Source organism: Paramacrobiotus metropolitanus, unplaced genomic scaffold (assembly GCF_019649055.1).
Source record: "Paramacrobiotus metropolitanus isolate TYO unplaced genomic scaffold, Prichtersi_v1.0 Parri_scaffold0000050, whole genome shotgun sequence".
NCBI lineage: Eukaryota > Metazoa > Tardigrada > Eutardigrada > Parachela > Macrobiotidae > Paramacrobiotus > Paramacrobiotus metropolitanus.
The window spans coordinates 666,877-685,115 of record NW_026570270.1 but is presented as its reverse complement, the minus strand read 5'-3'; the positions used below and the strand labels follow the sequence as shown (position 1 = coordinate 685,115).

General features: G+C 42.2%; 1 protein-coding gene across 1 annotated transcript; it reads left to right on the top strand.

Annotated features, from left to right (window-relative positions):
- The first annotated feature begins 234 nt into the window (after positions 1-234).
- Positions 235-10,603, top strand: LOC129592111 (uncharacterized). The gene is made up of 5 exons (XM_055488075.1): positions 235-314; positions 725-786; positions 5,078-5,187; positions 6,138-6,264; positions 6,528-10,603. Exons 1-5 carry the CDS (start codon positions 235-237, stop codon positions 10,601-10,603), a joined length of 4,455 nt encoding a protein of 1,484 aa, XP_055344050.1.
- Positions 10,604-18,239: the final 7,636 nt, after the last annotated feature.

Below are 18,239 nucleotides of genomic sequence, written 5' to 3'. Positions count from 1 at the left end.
AAGAAGAAAGTGACCCAACAGGCGACAGCGCCAACTATGTCGTATATAGTGTAGAAAACGAGGCAAACACTGCGTGACAACTTCAGCGATTCATTGTAGTTGGTCACAGTGAATACCGGCTGGATCACTGCGTTTACAACAAAGATGATTAGGAGCAGCTGGATCACCAAAATATGCGAGGCTTTATAGAGGAGATTCTGGACAACAGTCGCCGCAATCAGCAACAGGCACGTGATGGAACTAAAGGCGGTTACAGCGTGCGTGGCACAGTACCATATGGTCAGCATGCTGGGAAATTGGTGGCGAGCCGGGAAGTATGTACCGTTTGAAAATGATGAGTTCGTATATAAAAAAGATGCGTTGATGGAATCGGCCATGTAAAACTCATGAAAAAAACGAACATCACCAAGTGGTCCGCGCTCTGAAATTCTGGTTAAAAAATCCGCATGATGCAGCAGTTAGCCGGTAAGAAAATAATCGACAAATTCTGTTCCGGTTTTGATGAAGCGGAAGGCAAAAATTAGTGTGCATGTACCGCTCAATCTTGTCTTTCCCTGGTTCTCTAAAGCGAAAAGCTTTTTCGAGAGATCATTCCTCGGTGATCTAAGCAAGCAGTAGTAATTACACCACCGTAATTATCTAGTCCTGGGTGCTTCCAACTCCGGTATAGTTACCGGAAGGCGCAGGTTTAGTAAAGCGGCACTCTTACAGTCTTACTGCATAGCTTCCCGAACACTCGAATTTTCCAAAAGATTGATGATGGGCTACAGAAAATTAGAAATCGTAGTTTCAGCTGAATCACTGGAAATGTAGGAACGTGATTATTATGAAGGTTCTCCGGCTAAGGAACGCCCACATATATGATTCTGTCCTTGTAATGAAAGTATCGATTTTTTAGGCAAATATCGATATGCTGAAAAAATTTTGTTAAAAGAAACTTTATATAGTCAATGTGTTGAAAGAAATACTTTTTGTCAAAATGCTGAAAGAAATTTTTTAGAGCAAGCTAATGTTATTTTAGCAAACTGTTGTGGTGCTTGTGACGGTGTAGCTCGTGTATGTGTGTAAATTCATATTATGCACAATGCTGAAATCCGGAAATTTTTCAGCAATTTGACCGCACATCGAATGTTCGACTGAAAGCCGGAGCAAAGGTTGGCCCAGTCAGTCCCTGTGCGGCAAGGCCCAACAGAAGTAAAAACAACGGAATCAGTTTTTCGCCAACAGGAAGGTATTCACCGTTTCTCTGTATGCGTAAAGGTCCAGTCGTATTGTACACCGATTTCCTAGCGCAGTGATTTGGATCTGTCGGAGCAGTTCTGGCTGTCATTATCAAGCGCAATAAGTTTCGGCATTACTGCCGTTACCGAAAGCAATACCTGTATATATGTGCAGTATTTCTAATTATGTATCATTTATGAGATAAACACTAGCCGCCACAGCAAAGAAAACTTTGTACGCTGTCGCGCGGTAATTACACCTGAAGTACCGGTATGACTGTACCTTACGTCAATTTATTCGAATTCAGCGGAATGCAGGTGACATGGTCTGAAAATGCAGATTATCTATGTATGCGAAATAATCACCGCGAAAGCATGCCGCACAAGCACAGTATAATGATGTGCATAATTCTTTCAGACGTATTATAGGTCTATTAATGGTTGTCAGTGACAAGCCTCGCTGCCGCAAAAATGTGGCAGCCGAAATTTAGTGACTCGCTTCCATTTTTCTTGATATTTGGTACACTCAAAACCAAAAGCATCTGCATAATTAACTTTGAGAACAAAATTTTTTCCTGTATACAAAAGTGAATTAGAAAAAAAGCAAGGCAGAAACGTTAAGAGATTGTTGCCGATTCTGTAGAAAATGCATAAATATAGAGAGAGTTCTCAAAACCGTTCAAATAAATAAATATTTAGTTCTCAAAACCGAAGAAAAAACACAAATCAGTTTCTATCTTTTTGTTTTGCGCTATATATCTGTGTTGTCTGTTGTTCCAATTTGGCGCGTGTTCCTCTTGGGAAGGATAAATCGCAGACATTTCGTCACCCCTTCCCGGTATGCTTTTCCAAGAGCGAGAAAAATTACCTGAGAAATAGCAATGCAAAGTGTTAGATACTTTGATGTAAACCACAACGCAAAACCGTGGAAATTTTAATACTGGTAAAATTGACGTAATTAGGAATGGAAACCTTGTTTAGCGAGACAATCATAAAACGTGCTTGCCTTAGGTACTTACATATACTACAGTAGTATAGCTCTACAGTAACAACGCAGTTTAATATGCCCGATGCCGCTTCCTGTACGTCGCTTGGCTTGACCGGCTCGTTCCACAAGTACCGAAAGCTATTTAATTTACAAACGCACATACTTATATTTTCAGATGTTTGCAATGTAAATAAAGAATATTCAATCTAATATTAAGTGCTTTACTAAAATTAAATGAAAATATTTTTATACTAAATTTCGGCAATTGGCGCTTACGGGCGTTCCGACCGATCCGACATAAGAAAACCAGCGGATCCACAGCACCAACGAAGGATAGCCCTGATAGATCCGCGGTCCGTAGAAAATCGACAACGCAATCCTGGGCACATAGCAAACAATGCCCCATAAGCAAGTGGCAAACAGAATCTTGGATATCAGCAAACGACCGGCCGAACGCCGTACAAATGCACTACTAGGCACATTGAAGCTACCATTACTCCGTGCCGTGTTACGCTTTCTGGTTAGCACCATGGTCATGGCCGCATAGGAGATGGCGGCCCCGGCAGCCGGTATCATTACCGACACCGCACCGAACAAATGGAAATACAGCATACCGCCACGCGTCACCGGTCGGACATCGCAGAATCCCCAGGGTTTGGCGTAATACGACGCGATCCCTGGATCAACCGCCATGGGCATGCTGATACTGATCCCGATGATCCACACCACTGCAATGCTGATCAAGACGGTGCGGCGGGTGGTCAGTTTAGTTTGTGAATGGGGCAGGGTGACCGCCAATAAACGGTTCAGGCTGAGAAAGAAGGTTGACCAGCAGGCCACCGATCCGAAAGCGCTGTACAGGACATACATCCCGCGGCAGGATTTCGGTGACAGCTGAAGGGCGTCAAAGGAGCCAACAATTGTGAAGATTGGCTGAATTACGGCATTGATAACAAAGGTGACCAGCAGTAGATGGACGACGAGAATGTGGGACACTTTGTAGACGAGTTTCTGGACAATGGTGGCTGCAATAAGCAGCAAGCATAAAATAGACCCAAAGGATGTAATGATGTTGGATCCATGAAACCAGACAGTAAGCAGTCCAGGAAACTGTTCACGTGCAGGAAACCTGGCTGCATGTGATATATTAGACGAATATGAGCTGGTTGGTAAAGAATTGTTGCCTTCCATCTTCAAAAAGTTATGAAACCCTGTTGCTTCAGAGGCAGAATATCTGACTATGAGCTACACGATCCGCCATCCGCCGCCATCTACATGATCTGCCATTCGACCTTTCACTGAGATTCATCCCGAATGAGATGCAGTGACTCATTTTCCGAATGGAAGTCTAAGAATTGCGGTTGGCACTAGACACTTACCGCTGCGGGATGATCATTAATTTCCCAGGGTTTCTACGAAACGCGGAGCCCGCCGGTGCCACCTTAATTACGGCAAATAAGGGAGCTCCTGTGGCGGCATTTATTCAGTCGAACGCGTGCCTTATAATCATTGCTCTGTGAATGCGCACAACATTCATAGCTGCCAATTTTGAGGTTGCGGCAGAAAATGACTCGCTCATCGATCTAAGTTCCGTATACCTGCAGCTTATAGAATCTCGTCTTTAAGAGACAAGTTCGAAAACAAAATTATCAGTAATGGAGAGATGTGGGAATTGATCACGAGAACACCTAGCTTATGAGACTTCCGACAAGTACGCACGAACGCACACGCGGTATGAGCCTTCGGAGGGAATTCTTGATACTTACTGCGCTACTGGTAAGGAGCCTTTATCAAAAATAACGGCGGAAATTAGGAATGAGTGACATTTTCTCTTCATCATCATGACAGGAGCCAAGTAACTGCAGAATGTCAAATTCAGTAAAGCCATTTGTCAGCACCCAGCCGCCGGACGGTCTCTCGTGTATGTTAATGGTCTTGTTGTTTACCATGAACAGTATTCATCTGCGCCGGTAGGCGGTATATCCTTTTTGTTTCTGCTTCACGTCGTCAATTGTTGTTTAGCTGCACATTTTGTGTTCATAGCACCTCGTAAAGCATATTGCTTGGGTGTAGTAAAATGTATAACGGGGTATACCATATGCCGTACTGTATCCTTCCCGAATCTGTGTGAAGTTGTGAACTACTCTGTATGAGACACAGTATTTTAACTAAAGTGAAACTTGCTCTTGTGGCGCACTGCCCAAATGTCGATCGAGCACGTGAACATCGGTTTTAGTGTAACTGCTGAATTTATTGTTTATTTTGCTTTCGCTTTGTTTGGTTAGCACAGGTTTTCTTATGCATCAAGAAACCCCATTTAGTCCACTAAGAATTGTTATAATGTGTTCAAATTTAAAAATATTTTATATTATCTGGGAATCGTCGCTCACTCCGATTCGACGGGTAGGTCTCTTGCAAAGAACAAGCCGAACACATTTAACCACTCCTTCCCGGTACGATTTTCCAAGAACGAGAAAAATTATCTGGAAACGTAAAACAATGATCCAGTAAAGCGTTGAAATAATTGCGCTTGTTTTCGTAATTGCATTCGACTGTAGATACTAAGAAAGCAGTACTGTACACATTAACATGCCAATAATTGTCGATATGCCTAGCTTGTTTTTGCTTAGGCCCCTTTTCCTGTGGGTGCTTAGTCAGTAGAATGAAGCAAAACAACCTAACTCATAAACGCATTAATTGTGATTTAAACCTGCCCTATGACTTTATGTGAAAATTTCGTATTTAATTACCGGCGTTCCAACTGAGCCGACATAGGAAAACCAGCGAATCCACAGCACCAACGGAGGATAATCCTCGTGGATTTTTGGTCCATAGAAAACCGACAAACCAATTCGAGGCGCATAACAAGCGATGCTCCATGCACACGTGGCGAATAAGATTCTGGACATTAACAAGCGACCGGCTGACCGACGCACCAGCGCACTATTGGGTACACTAAAACTGACGCTACGTCGCGCTGTATTGCGCCTCCGGCTCAACACCACGGTCATCGCCGCATAGGATACTGCGGCACCGGCCGCCGGCAGCATAATGGACATGGCACCGTACAAATGGAAATACAGCCGTCCGCCTCGATTGACCGGTCGCACATCGCAGAACCCCCAGGGGTGTGCGTAATACGCACTGATTCCCGGATACACGGAGATCGGCATGTTGACACTGATGCCAGAAGATAGATGTCTAATAGGCTGCGAACCTGGTTGAGCGGCATCCCCTCTGCTGCGAAACCTAATTATTAATATTAACTAATATTAATCTTATCAGTACACACCATAATTAATATTAATCTTATCAGTACACACCACCTGTCACGCTATGACTCACAGTGGGAAACAACCAGTTTGCACAATACAACGGCCGGTCAGCCGCGTACAGCACTGACCGGCAACACCGCTACTCACCGCAACACTTGCCACTTGTATACAACAGCGCGCTTGCCGCGCGTACAACCGGCTTTGCAACAACACACTGACCGCGCACATACAACCGGCTGATGCAATCAACATCAACACTGGCATAAGCCGGTGAGTCATACACACTGAAAGATTCCACTATCAGCAAACGACATCATAGTGGTCAACTGACCACTTGTACAATATATAACTAAACACACGCAGTATTATACAGATTCATTTGACTTGATTTTGCACAATCGTTCGCTTACAACGATATTATTTGTACACTGTGTGACTATTACAATCTGCACTTTTTGGACATTGACTGTTTCGATCAACCGCATCTTTTACCATCTGCACAAGTCTACGGGTAAGTAATACTGTAATTCCGTTTAGGTGACACAAGTAATGCAGTATATATGAAATTTTTTCGGATTAATCTACAGATACAGGAATGGATATGGACAGTATTATACAGTACTACACAGACTTTCTACGCAAGTGGTTGGATAGCACATTCCCGAGTTTAACGACAGTTTCACGGTCAAGGAAATTGCGACACTGTACGGGGAAGATGATCTACGCCAAAAATTTCAACGTGAAGAATTGGACAGAGCTATGGACGCCATTAATGCTGATGGTATGTACATACAGTACCGTATTTAAACTGGCAATAACACATATGTGCACATGATAATATTATAAGTGTAGTATATATTATATGTGTAGTTTACATGCACTGTGTACATACGTACGTACGTAAGCATAGAATACAATCAAGTACTTACATATGCACTTACGAACATCATCGTATAAGTATGTACAGATACTTACTGTATGTAATGTGTTAGTACTACAATGTAGTATGTTATATATCATACGTACAACATTATATTGTTATAGAACTCTTTCGTGCAATGGAAGAAGATGGAGAATGGATAGACAACACTCCAACTTATCAACAACCTGCGCCTGCCACCATGGAAGTCGACGACCCGGCATTACATACAGTACCTCAGGATGCCATTGATGAATATATCAACAACGTCATGGCTCAGCATACGCAAAGCGGAACAACTGTTACCAACGAAGAAGTGGACGCATTCATAGACCGGATTATGCAGGGCTCACCTGAAGACGATCAAGTTGACGGTGTTCAAGCGGGCGGAAGTGGTAACGATGCAGAGATTGCAAAAGAACCAGAACCAGAAGAGTTGGACATAACAGACTTCGAAAAACGTTTTGACTGGAAGTCTCTGTTCACGCTGAACAAAGAGGGTCAGACGGAGACGAAAAAGTTTCACCACATCAAGTATCGGTACAGTGTACAGGTTGCTCCGCTGCCGCAAATTTTTACTCCCAAGCTGTCAGTGTTCGCTATGCCTCACATTTTCCAAGCGATTCTGGATTTGTGTACAAAGGATTTTCGGCCAAACGATCGCATAATAATCACCCTTTTGAGCGATTCCTTGGATCACCCGATGTATCTTAGCATGCGAAAGTTCGGTCAGTTTAACATCGACGCACTGATGCAAAAGTTCACCTTACTGAACTCCAAACACAAGTTCTGCATTGATGAAAGTTTTGGCATTTTAATCGATCGTACCATTATCCCTTCTGGTGGAAAACGCAGAGTACATATTCACAGCTCAATGGACAGAAAGAGGTTCAGCACTTCAATCGTACAGGTTCATGTGGACAACAACTTATGCCTGCCAGCCAGCCTAATATTGGGTCGCTATTACCATACAGAAGGAACTCAAGGACAGCAGTGGGGTGCTCTCACTGATCGACGTCGAAAAATTCTGAAAAGAGATGCAGGCAAGCTAGTGGAAGAAGCCGGTTTACGCGTTGGGGATAGATTTAGTCTGGACGATATCGTCACCTTCCAACAGACCGTCTTGCCGGAATTTCAGATTAAAGTAATTTCCGTTCCAGACAGAAACCTAGTTATTGCCAAAGTTCCAGAAAAGAAAGAGCGTGGAATGAAAGTTATATATCTTTTGTACGAGAACAACCATTTTGATTTGGTAACAAAGCCTACGGGATTCTATTGCACCAGCTACTACTGCCAGGACTGTGACAAAGCATACTCTCGTAAGTGTGAACACCGATGTGAAGGAAAGTGCAACCTGTGCTACCGCTTTCGCGATGAATGCATGATTGAAGAAGAAGTGGATTGTGAAGACTGTGGACGCATTTTCAATAACCAGGTATGCTTTAACATACACAAGAAGAAAAGAAAAAACGACAAAAGCTACTGCGACCAGCTGTTTGTTTGTGCGGAATGTAGTACATTCGTGAACATGACCCGGAGACCAGATGACACTCACCGATGTAACGAAATGCACTGCATGACCTGCAAAAAATGGGTACCGCAAGCGAATCATAGATGCTATATGAAACCGCTAGAAGAAAAAGAGTATCCAGCTGTTCCTCGTCATAAAAATTTTGACTACGAGACATATGTGGACGAAGACGGACTGCATCGCCCTTGTTACGTGGTTGCTCAATACCCTTCTGGAGAAGAATTCCGCTTTCCACCGGACGGAACTCCTATGGCTAACTATGACGTAGCTAACGAATTCGGCAAGTGGGTTTTCCGAGAGGACCATCGCGGTTATACACTAGTAGCGCACAACCTGCGAGGATACGATGGACACTTTCTCCTAGCATACCTTCTGGATAATAACCTGAAGGGAGTAGAAGTCACGCGACGAGGTACACAACTTCTCGACATACGATATCGATCTCTTGAAATATGCTGCAGAGACACACTGAATTTTGTGGCCACGAAACTATCGAAATTTCCTAAAGCTGTCGGCCTGGAAGATGTTCAAGTCAAGAAAGGTGAATTCCCCCATCGATTTAACAAACCTGAGAATTGGGACAAAGTTTTACCATTTCCGGATTTGACACTGTACTCAAGTGAAGGTCTCATGAAAGCCGACCGTGAAAAACTGGCAAAATGGCATGCTGAAGAAAGTTTGAAAAAAGATCATCTGTTCGATTTTCGGGAAGAAATTTCTAGCTACTGCGCGAACGATGTCACGGTCCTGAGAAGATGTGCTCTGAAATTCCGCCAAAATTTTATGGACCAGACGGCTATTGATCCATTCACAAGCATGACAATAGCTTCAGCCTGCCAAACGTACTACCGCACACATGTCCTTGAAGAGTCTGAAATTGGTATCATTTCCAGCAACGGTTACCAAGCGAATAGGAAAAAGAGTAAGCAAGCCACTCAATGGCTAGAATGGCTCAAAGAGACCATACCGACAATCCAGCATGGCCGCGATGGTGTCAGTCGAGAAAAACGTATTGGAAAGTATTTTGTCGATGGCTATGACCCCGCGACCAAAACGGTTTATGAATATAACGGATGCGTTTTTCACGGGCACCCTATCTGCACCTGCGAAGACGATAGGGCACCATTTTCCAATCGAAAGATGCGGGAGCTATACGAAGAATGGACACGAAAAAAAGATTATTTGGAATTTCGTGGTTACAAAGTGGAAGTCAAGTGGTCTTGTGACTGGGTGCGCGAGCGAACGGAACCCACAATTGCAGCATTTTTAAAGAGCATGGAACTGCGTGATCCACTGAAGCCGCGTGATGCCTTTAAAGGAGGCCGTACCAATGCTGCAAAACTTTTCCATGAAGTCGGGCCAGGCGAAAAAATTATGCACCAAGACATTGTGTCTCTATACCCTTATGTGAACAAGACATGCGAGTATCCAGTCGGACATCCACGGATAATTATTTCAAATTTCCAGCCGGTGGAAGAATACTTTGGTTTTGTGTATTGCAAAGTCCTGCCACCGGATAATCTATATTTCCCAATTCTGCCAGCCACCGTAAATGGAAAATTGACGTTCAGTCTGTGTGCAAAATGTGCTGACACTGCTCAAAACGACTATTGCCGCCACACAGACGAGGAAAGAGCTCTTGAAGGCGTGTGGTGCACCACCGAATTACATCACGCCCTAAAGAAAGGCTATAAAATGATGGACATGTATGAAGTTTGGCACTGGGACAGTCGTAAAAAAGGCCTTTTCGCTGAATATGTGAACAAATTTCTTAAAGAAAAACTGGAAGCCTCTGGATGGCCACAGGATTGTATTACTGAAGAGCAGAAACAAAAGTACCTTGCTGATATTGAAAAGCGTGAAGGTATAACGCTGGATCCGGAGCGGATAGAAGACAATCCAGCACGAAGAGCCGTAGCCAAGATCATGTTAAACTCCTTTTGGGGAAAATTTGGGCAACGCGACAATTTCCAGGAGACCTTGTTCATTAATTCTGCAAAGCAATATTTCGATCTTCTACGCTCCGAAGCCATAGAAATTCACAGCGTGCATGCTGTAAATGCCAATACCATGATGGTCACCAAATCGAAAAAGGAGGATTTCATCGAAGGCAGTAATTCTGTGAACATTGCCATCGCCGCCTTTACGACTAGCCATGCTAGGCTTAAACTACTTAATCGCATGGAAAAGTTGGGTGAGCGAGTTCTGTATTATGACACTGATTCAGTAATTTTCACATGCAAAGAGGACCAGTGGATGCCCCAAACCGGTACGTTTTTGGGTGACTGGAGCAATGAGTTGGAGCATGGTGAAACACACATCACAAAATTTGTGTCTTGCGGGCCGAAAGTTTACAGCTACCAGACCAATACGGGTCGGGTTGAGCTCAAGGCTAAAGGCTTGACGCAGAATGGATACACTGAGGACATTATGGATGTGGATCTTGTACGAACGGGAGAGCAGCTTAATTTCGACAAGTTGAAAAGTATTCTAAGCGGAGAGACCATTCAAGTAGTCTACCCGGAATACTTCAAACGAAATATGAAAACGCAGGAGATTTCGACAGTTAAGTTGGCGAAACGTCTTCAAAAAGTGTACGACAAACGGATACTGCGCGACGATTTTACCACCATCCCGTTTGGCAGCAAGCGCAGACTGTCACACGTCTAAGGAACTTCTGTGTTAAAAGTGCATCAAGGTAAGCTTTTGTGGAAATTTCAACGTGATCACGATTTTATTTTGTGAAAGTGTAAGAATGGCTGTTGCCGATATTTCCATGATTGAATATGTTAAGAGGTTACAAACATTCAATAGTCTGAAATTAGTAGGTTTGAATGCGGAAGATATTGCCAAAGCCGGTTTTTATCATGTTTGGGGTGGAATGCGCTTCCGGTGTTTCTGCTGTGGAGTTGGAATTGAAGATTTACTCCCCTTTGAAGATATTAACGTTTTCCACGCAGTATATGCTCCACACTGCAGCTTTCTGAAGCATATCAAAGGCCGAGAATTTGTAAATGATATGCTACAAATAGACAAAGATTTGGATATGGTTTCGCGACGAAATTGGAATCGTAAAGTGATTCAGTTTTATTGCTCATGTGATGATGATGACGACGGCGATGTTGTAGACGGGTGTCAGCACTGACACGCGCTTACGAGAAAGTCTATTATAAAACAGCATCAAGGTAAGCTTTCAACAGCATAAACGAGTACCTTGCATTTCCAATACATTTCTTCGATTATTTTATATAAGTTTTCTTTGCAGCAGCAGCCATGGCTTCTCTTAAGCAACTTTCTATGAAGTACGAAAACGGTCCTGTGAAATGCTACGAGATTACCAAGACCAGTACCATCTGGATGGATACGTCCAACAATTCTTTACTGATAGGACGTGTGCCTGCGGACTCGGAAGGATACGAGCTTGCTAAAAGCAAGGGTATGCATTTGGATAGCTATGCAGTAACGAATCTGATTACTTTAATGACGGACGGGACCATTAAGAAAAATCTGGACAAAGCAACTATCACAAAAGCCGCTCAAGTCTTGTATCTGGAACTGGAAAGCAAAGAAATCATCGACATGCGTCTTGCTAACACAGCATTTGGTCGAAGTGTTACTCTGGAGCGCGAAGACTCACATATTACTTTGATGTACCGTACTTTGCGCGATGTCTGCGCTTTAGTTGCCGGTTTAATTAAACAGTAAAGCATGTGTGTGTGTATGTCTATCTGTTTAACGTCTTGGTTTTAGTTTTCTGTTCTTTTGTGTAACTGTTTCCTTTTTGTCTTTGTTTCAACTGATGGGCGAATGCTATTTCAATAAAGTGAACATGAAACGATCCGCGTCACGGTTGTCTGTTTACTAGAAAACAAAAACAAGAAAAAAGAGGGTTACACACCAAATTAGTACCAGTCTTAACTTGTATGTTGATATGCTTAATACAAGTTGACACTGGTGCTATTTTGGACAGTTGCTCTGATTCGCCAATTTTGAACCGTGTGTGCAAGTACGAGTGTTAAGTGACCAGTAGGACCATTCTCGCAAAATCCAACTCGCTCAAAACTTATATAAAAGGAGCAGCACAATCACGACAATTTCATTTGATCATTTTTCAAGTTGAAACTCAAAAATGATTCACAACATTATAACTTCTGTAAAGTTCAGCTCTGAGTTAGATTTAAAGCACATCGCAAAACTTACGCCAACTAGGCTTGTGCGAAATTTCGACACTATCAACATGACCTCCGATGATGGATCCTTTTGTCAGTTGTATAAAAACGGTAAAGCCATTGTGAATGGAGGAAAATCCGAAAAAGAAGCCTGGAATTTGGTAAGAAAATACCAGGCGAGGCTTCGTCGACTTGGAATAAACGTCCACATCGCCGAACGGAAAATTGTGAATATTATGGCAACGTACTTGCATGGACAAGTCATCAATCTACACAAATTTGCCAAAGCATACAACCTATTTTACGAGCCAGAACTTTTTCCTGCTGTCCGGATCCGTCATGCCGATCTCAAGGTTACAATCAATGTTTTCCACACCGGAAAGTGCGTTATTCTTGGAGCAAAATCGAAGCGCGTTCTAAATGAAAGTCTGAATCGCCTGAAAGAATTATTGTCATCGGGGATGGAAGACGCAATAGATAACGAACTAGACACTGAAGAGTGGAACGCTTGGTTTGCCGATTTGGACAAAGCTGTGCAATCGTAGACCAAAATACGCTTTTCTACCAGTTTTACAAGTTGTGTTTTCTAAGAAACTCTCAATTCTGTGCTTTTGTAATGTAAAAACGGGAGTTTTCTGATTTCATATTTGGGAGTTTTTCGTTTTGTGTTTTCCATAGACTTAGCATAGTGTTTGTGTTAAAAACAGGCCTGTCATTTGTTCATGATTTTGGAGTTTTTTATCGAGCTAACTTGCATCATGAAACGTGCCAAATTTTCACTGTGAAGAAACCAATAAATTGCCAAAAAAAAAAAAAGGAGATTTGTTTCGCATAATCTATTTAGGGTATAGCTGCAAACACCAAATTTAACAAACAATTGGCAAAAATGGACCGCATTTCTTTTGATTTTCGGTTTAAAACACCATGCAGTGTCTATATTTCTGGACCAACCATGTCCGGAAAGTCAACACTGACTATGCAGTTTCTGCAAAATCCACAGAGATTTTTCTACCCAGCACCATCACGAATTGTTTATGTCTATGGTGTATGGCAGACATCGCTTACAAAACTGCATCCTTCCTGTAGAGTTAGTTTCGGATCTGAACAAAATATTCGATGAGCACTTTTTTAATCCAAATGTACCAACATTATTAATTTTGGACGATCTTATGGATGAAATTTCGAATAATTCAAAAGCATCGGCGCTTTTTACTAGGGACGTTCATCACAAAAATGTCACTGTTATTTTTCTTTCACAAAATTTATATAAGCAAGGCAAAAGTATGCGCGATATTGCACTAAATGCTCAATATTTAATCATTTTCAAAGCCGTTCGAGATGTTCAACAGATAAAAGTTCTATCAAGGCAGCTGGGAATGAAATTTCTGGAGCAAGCTTACAGAAAAGCTATTAAGGAGCCTTTTGGATACCTTTTACTTAACTTGCGCCCTGAAACACCAGACCAATTGCGTGTACAATCTCACATTTTATCACACCGTCGAATATATACAGAATGAGTCCTAAAGAAATTTTCGAAGTTGTACGTTCTCTACAGCAAATGAAACCTATCCAACGACGTCATTTTTTCACTCATGCTTCTAAAAAACAGATTCGAGGAATCGAAGAGGCTTGTCTGAACTTACTTAAAAATCCTGTTGGAGTATCTAAAGTTGATTTAGCCCGCGTGAAGCAGTATTCAAAATCTATTAAGCGTCTAGCCAATCGTCAGCACAACAAAAAGATAAAACAAAGAATTCTTACACAAAAAGGGGGATTTCTCGGTGTTTTGCTACCAGTTCTCGCTACACTTTTAACTTCTTTTATTAAATAATGAAAACATTTGTGATAGTTCCCGAAACCGAGTATGCACGCCTTACTAAGCCATGTCCAAGTGTGTGGACAAAAGCTGCGAATGTCGAGAGTGCTATTGGTAAAAATTTGCAGCAAAACGCAATGCCTGACCCCGTCACGGAAGCTCAACTGGCCAATCGTAATGTACCGCCTGCTATATCACACCCCCCTCCAATACCCCCTCCAATGATACAAGACACCGTTCAACGTATTTTACCGTCGCGTCCACAAACATACGATTACGGTGCTCAAGTTGATTCTCGTGTACCATCGCATGATTACGGCGTGCAAGTTGAAACAGCACCGCAAGTGCGATATATTCAACAAGAGCGGCCTGTGATGTATGATCAGCAGGCACAAGCTGAACTTGCGCCGACTATCCATTACGTACAATCAGAACCTGTGGTACAGTACATACAAAGTGACCCGGTACTAGTACAAGTCCCCAGCGCACCTATTACAAAATATGTTCCAGTGCCAAGTAAACCAGCAATAAAGTACGTCTATCGTAAAGGTAAGCCGCAAGCGCCAGCGCTGTCCAAAAAGTCAAAACAGCGCAAGTATATTTCACGCATGGATGTCGACCAAGAAAATTTGCCGGCAATTACCGAAACTCAAGCAAATCCAGATGTAACCTTTCCTCCGGATGGGTATTTGACACATTTATCCTATAGCCAAGTATCAAACCACACACAGCCCGAGATTGCTTTTCATCCTCCAAATAGCTTAGAGTACAGAAGCCCATCACCAGGCACTTTAGCAGCTGCCGATGCAGCCCCAGTAAGTATCGTGGACTTTCCCGATAGTGATGACGATCAAGCTTACAATGTACAATCTCTTCCCGCATCGACCAAAGTAAAAGCAATAAAGCACGCTAGAAAAACTCAGCAGCATGCACTTGAACCAGGACCCAAAATACCGTCACTAGAATGGCGCAAAACGCATAAGAGCTTAAGTGCTCCAAGTGCTAGAAAAGCACTTATGCCTCCCTCTCCAACAAAAACACTAGTCTCTTTAAAGAAAACTGTTATCCCTGCAATAAAGTACAATCCGGATAAAATTGTAAATAAGCCATTAAGGAGGAAAAAGGCGGCTGAGTACCCATCAAAGAGATTACGTACAAAGTCACCAGATCGCCAAGCAGGCGGCTGGATCTTGTTTAAATAAAAAATGGTCGATCTAGACGATATTTATTTGAATCCTGCAAATCCTGGAAGTTTAGGCGGTCTAGAAAGGCTGCTAAAAGAAGCTAGCAAACATGGTTTCACACGCAAACAAGTAGCACGGTATCTACAGTCGAAGGATACGTACACACAACACAAACCCTATAAATCTAAATTCAAGAGGAGAAAAATAATATCCGTTGATATAAATGATCAGCACCAAATTGATTTGGCTGACATGCAAAAGTTTGCAAAGCAAAATAATTCTGTCAGGTATCTGCTAGTATGTGTGGACTGCTTTTCACGATATGCTTGGGCAATACCGGTCAAGTCGAAAAAACCTGTGGAAATTTTACACGCATTAGCCGGAATTTATAAAGAAAGAGGACCACCACTACGCTGCCAAAGCGACAACGGCAAAGAATTTGTGGGCAAGGAAATTCGCAAATTTTTTAAAGAGTGCAATGTTATTTTCTTTACAACAAAAAATGACGATATAAAGTGTGCAATGGCTGAGCGTTTCATAAGAACTCTTAAGGAGCGGTTGTACGCTTATATGACCGAAAAGAACTCCTATCGATACATTGATGTGTTGAAAGACATTCTCAAATCATACAATGATTCTGAGCATTCAGAAACCGGATTTGCACCTTCAAAGGTCGGTGAAAAAGAGTCATTTTCAATTCGTGCCAAAATGATAGACGAAATGTCCGAACAAAATACAAATACACCAAAGTTCGAAATTGGTGACCATGTGAGAATTGCTAAAAAGAAGCAGTCTTTTGAAAAAGGATATGAAACTAATTACACTGAGGAAATATTTAAAATAACGGATGTTGTTCAGAAAGGAAATATGTATCTTTACCGAATTAAAGATTTAGGAGAAGAGGAAGTGGATGGTTTATTTTACGCAAACGAATTATCCAAAGTAATTTTTACAGACCGTCCATACCACAAAATTTCTCGAATTTTAAGAACCCGCACTTATAAAGGTAAAGCGCAGTATCTTGTGCGCTGGTACGGTTACGGACCAGCATACGACTCTTGGGAAGACGTCAATTCTTTAAAATAATGAGTTTTTATATGACCTTACCGAGCACTGCCTCGGCTCAAGCTTTTCCTTCAAATAAAACAACTAAATACAATACACAGTTATTACGAGATATAGATTTAGACGGACAATGGGAAGTTGGTCTTTCGGAGATCATACTTCCGCCAACAAAGCTTAAAATTAACGAATTTTTAGAGATCACAGTAAAACGGGGCAATCAACCTCCATTAATTAGAGGGATATTTCCTGGAATTTATCCGAACCAGGAGGCGTTACTAGAAGCAGTTGAGCAGACTCTTAAAACATGCTGGACGGAAAAACAAGGAGAGAAATGCTTTGCTGTGAAAGATCACATAATTACTATGCCAGAAAACGTCAGCATATCATTCAAGGGAGTCCGACATACCAACGCTTTAGGATTGCGTAATGAACACGCCTACACCAATACAAGGCAGATCAAATTAAAGACAACTTTAAGCAGCCAGCTAGTGTATGTGTATTGTGATCTCGTGGAGCACCAACTATTGGGTGATTCAATGGCCCCATGCCTACGTATTCTATCCATTACACCGGATGAGAATTTTGACACTGTATTGCGGTTTGAAAATCCCCATTATGTACCATTACAAAAGCATGCATTTAGCACCGTTGAAGTGGAATTCAACGATGATTTAGGGGATGAGCTATCTTTTCAACCTGGAACTGCCGTAGTTAAATTACATTTTCGTCCACGAAAACGTTAATAAATTAATAACTTTTTTTATAAGAAAATGGTTCTTCAACAGTTCGTTTTTAACGAGTCTAGATATTTAGACTTATTTTCAAAGCAGCATGGATTTGGTATGCCGAAATATCGGGGTACACCAATGGCCGGCGGTGGATTCTGGGGGCGGGTCATTGGATTTGCCAAAGGTCTGTTTAGCAAAGCGGCGCCTCATATATCCAATTTGGTAACACAAGCACAGCCGCACATGAAAAATATGGCATCAAAAGCTGTCAATTCGGTAATCGATAGCGCGGTTGAGAAGGTAACGGCTAGACTAAAGAAAAGTCAAAGCGGTGAGGGTATTAAGGGGCGACGACGCAAACGTATTATTTCTATTAAAAAGAAGAAAAAGTCGAAGAAAACTGCCCAGCAAAAGGCTATTGACGCTATTAAAGACAAGTTTTAATTTAAGCAGAAAAAGAAGATGGCTTTCATTGAGTCAGGCTCTGAGCCCTCTATGTTGCTCGAAAGTCATTTATTTTATTTACCAGCGACGCTCACCGAGCGTTGGAACACCAAAGATTATGAGATCGGGCCGTCCCAGGCCACCTTTGACGATGCCAACGACATTCTTTTCACTGTGGCACCGTCAACTAGCGAGTTACTAAGTCTCGCGGACGTGCGTTTTTCGTGTGATTTGCATATCACAAATAAGGAAGGAAAGAAAGTGGAATCGGCGGATTGTATCGCTCCCATAAACAACATTTTACATAGTCTGTTCCATTCAGTCAGTGTAAGTCTGGCTGGTAGGAACATCTCCGATTCCAGTAATTTGTATCATTATCGAGCTTATCTTGAATCTTTGTTTGGCTTTACCAAAGAAGCACAAAAGTCGCAATTAAGTTTGTCTGGTTTTTCAATGGACACCAATCTGCATAAAGAAGTTACATCATACACTAAGGAAGAAGAAGTTGGAAGCCCACCCCAAAAGAAATCAAGGAATGTGTTCCATAACGATGGGGCTAATATCAGACACAATTATCTGCTAAACTGCACGCCTCTGCAGTTGTCAGGGAAACTTCATTGTGATTTATTTCAACAAGACAAGCCTTTGATTCCCGGCGTTGAACTGGCAATAAAATTTGTCAGAAATAAAAATGAGTTATTATTCTTCTGTGATGAGGATTCGTCAGCCCCAAAAACCGTTGCCATAAGGAATCCGCGATTGAAAATCAGGAAATATGAACCTTCTCCTGATTTTCTTACGGCAATGACGAAACAGTTGGTTTCGACATCAGCAAAATATCACCTGGAGCGCGTTGCGCTCAGACAGCACTCTCTACCAAAAGGACTCCAGCACTCTGTG

What these genes read in the sequence shown, in the direction of transcription:
- LOC129592111 (XM_055488075.1), top strand. Translation starts at nt 235, where the DNA reads ATGGAACTAAAGGCGGTTACAGCGTGCGTGGCACAGTACCATATGGTC. An exon ending in AATTGGTGGCGAGCCGGGAA is followed by an intron (nt 315 to 724) that starts GTATGTACCGTT and finishes CTTACTGCATAG; the next exon opens with CTTCCCGAACACTCGAATTT. An exon ending in AACTGACGCTACGTCGCGCT is followed by an intron (nt 5,188 to 6,137) that starts GTATTGCGCCTC and finishes GTGGTTGGATAG; the next exon opens with CACATTCCCGAGTTTAACGA.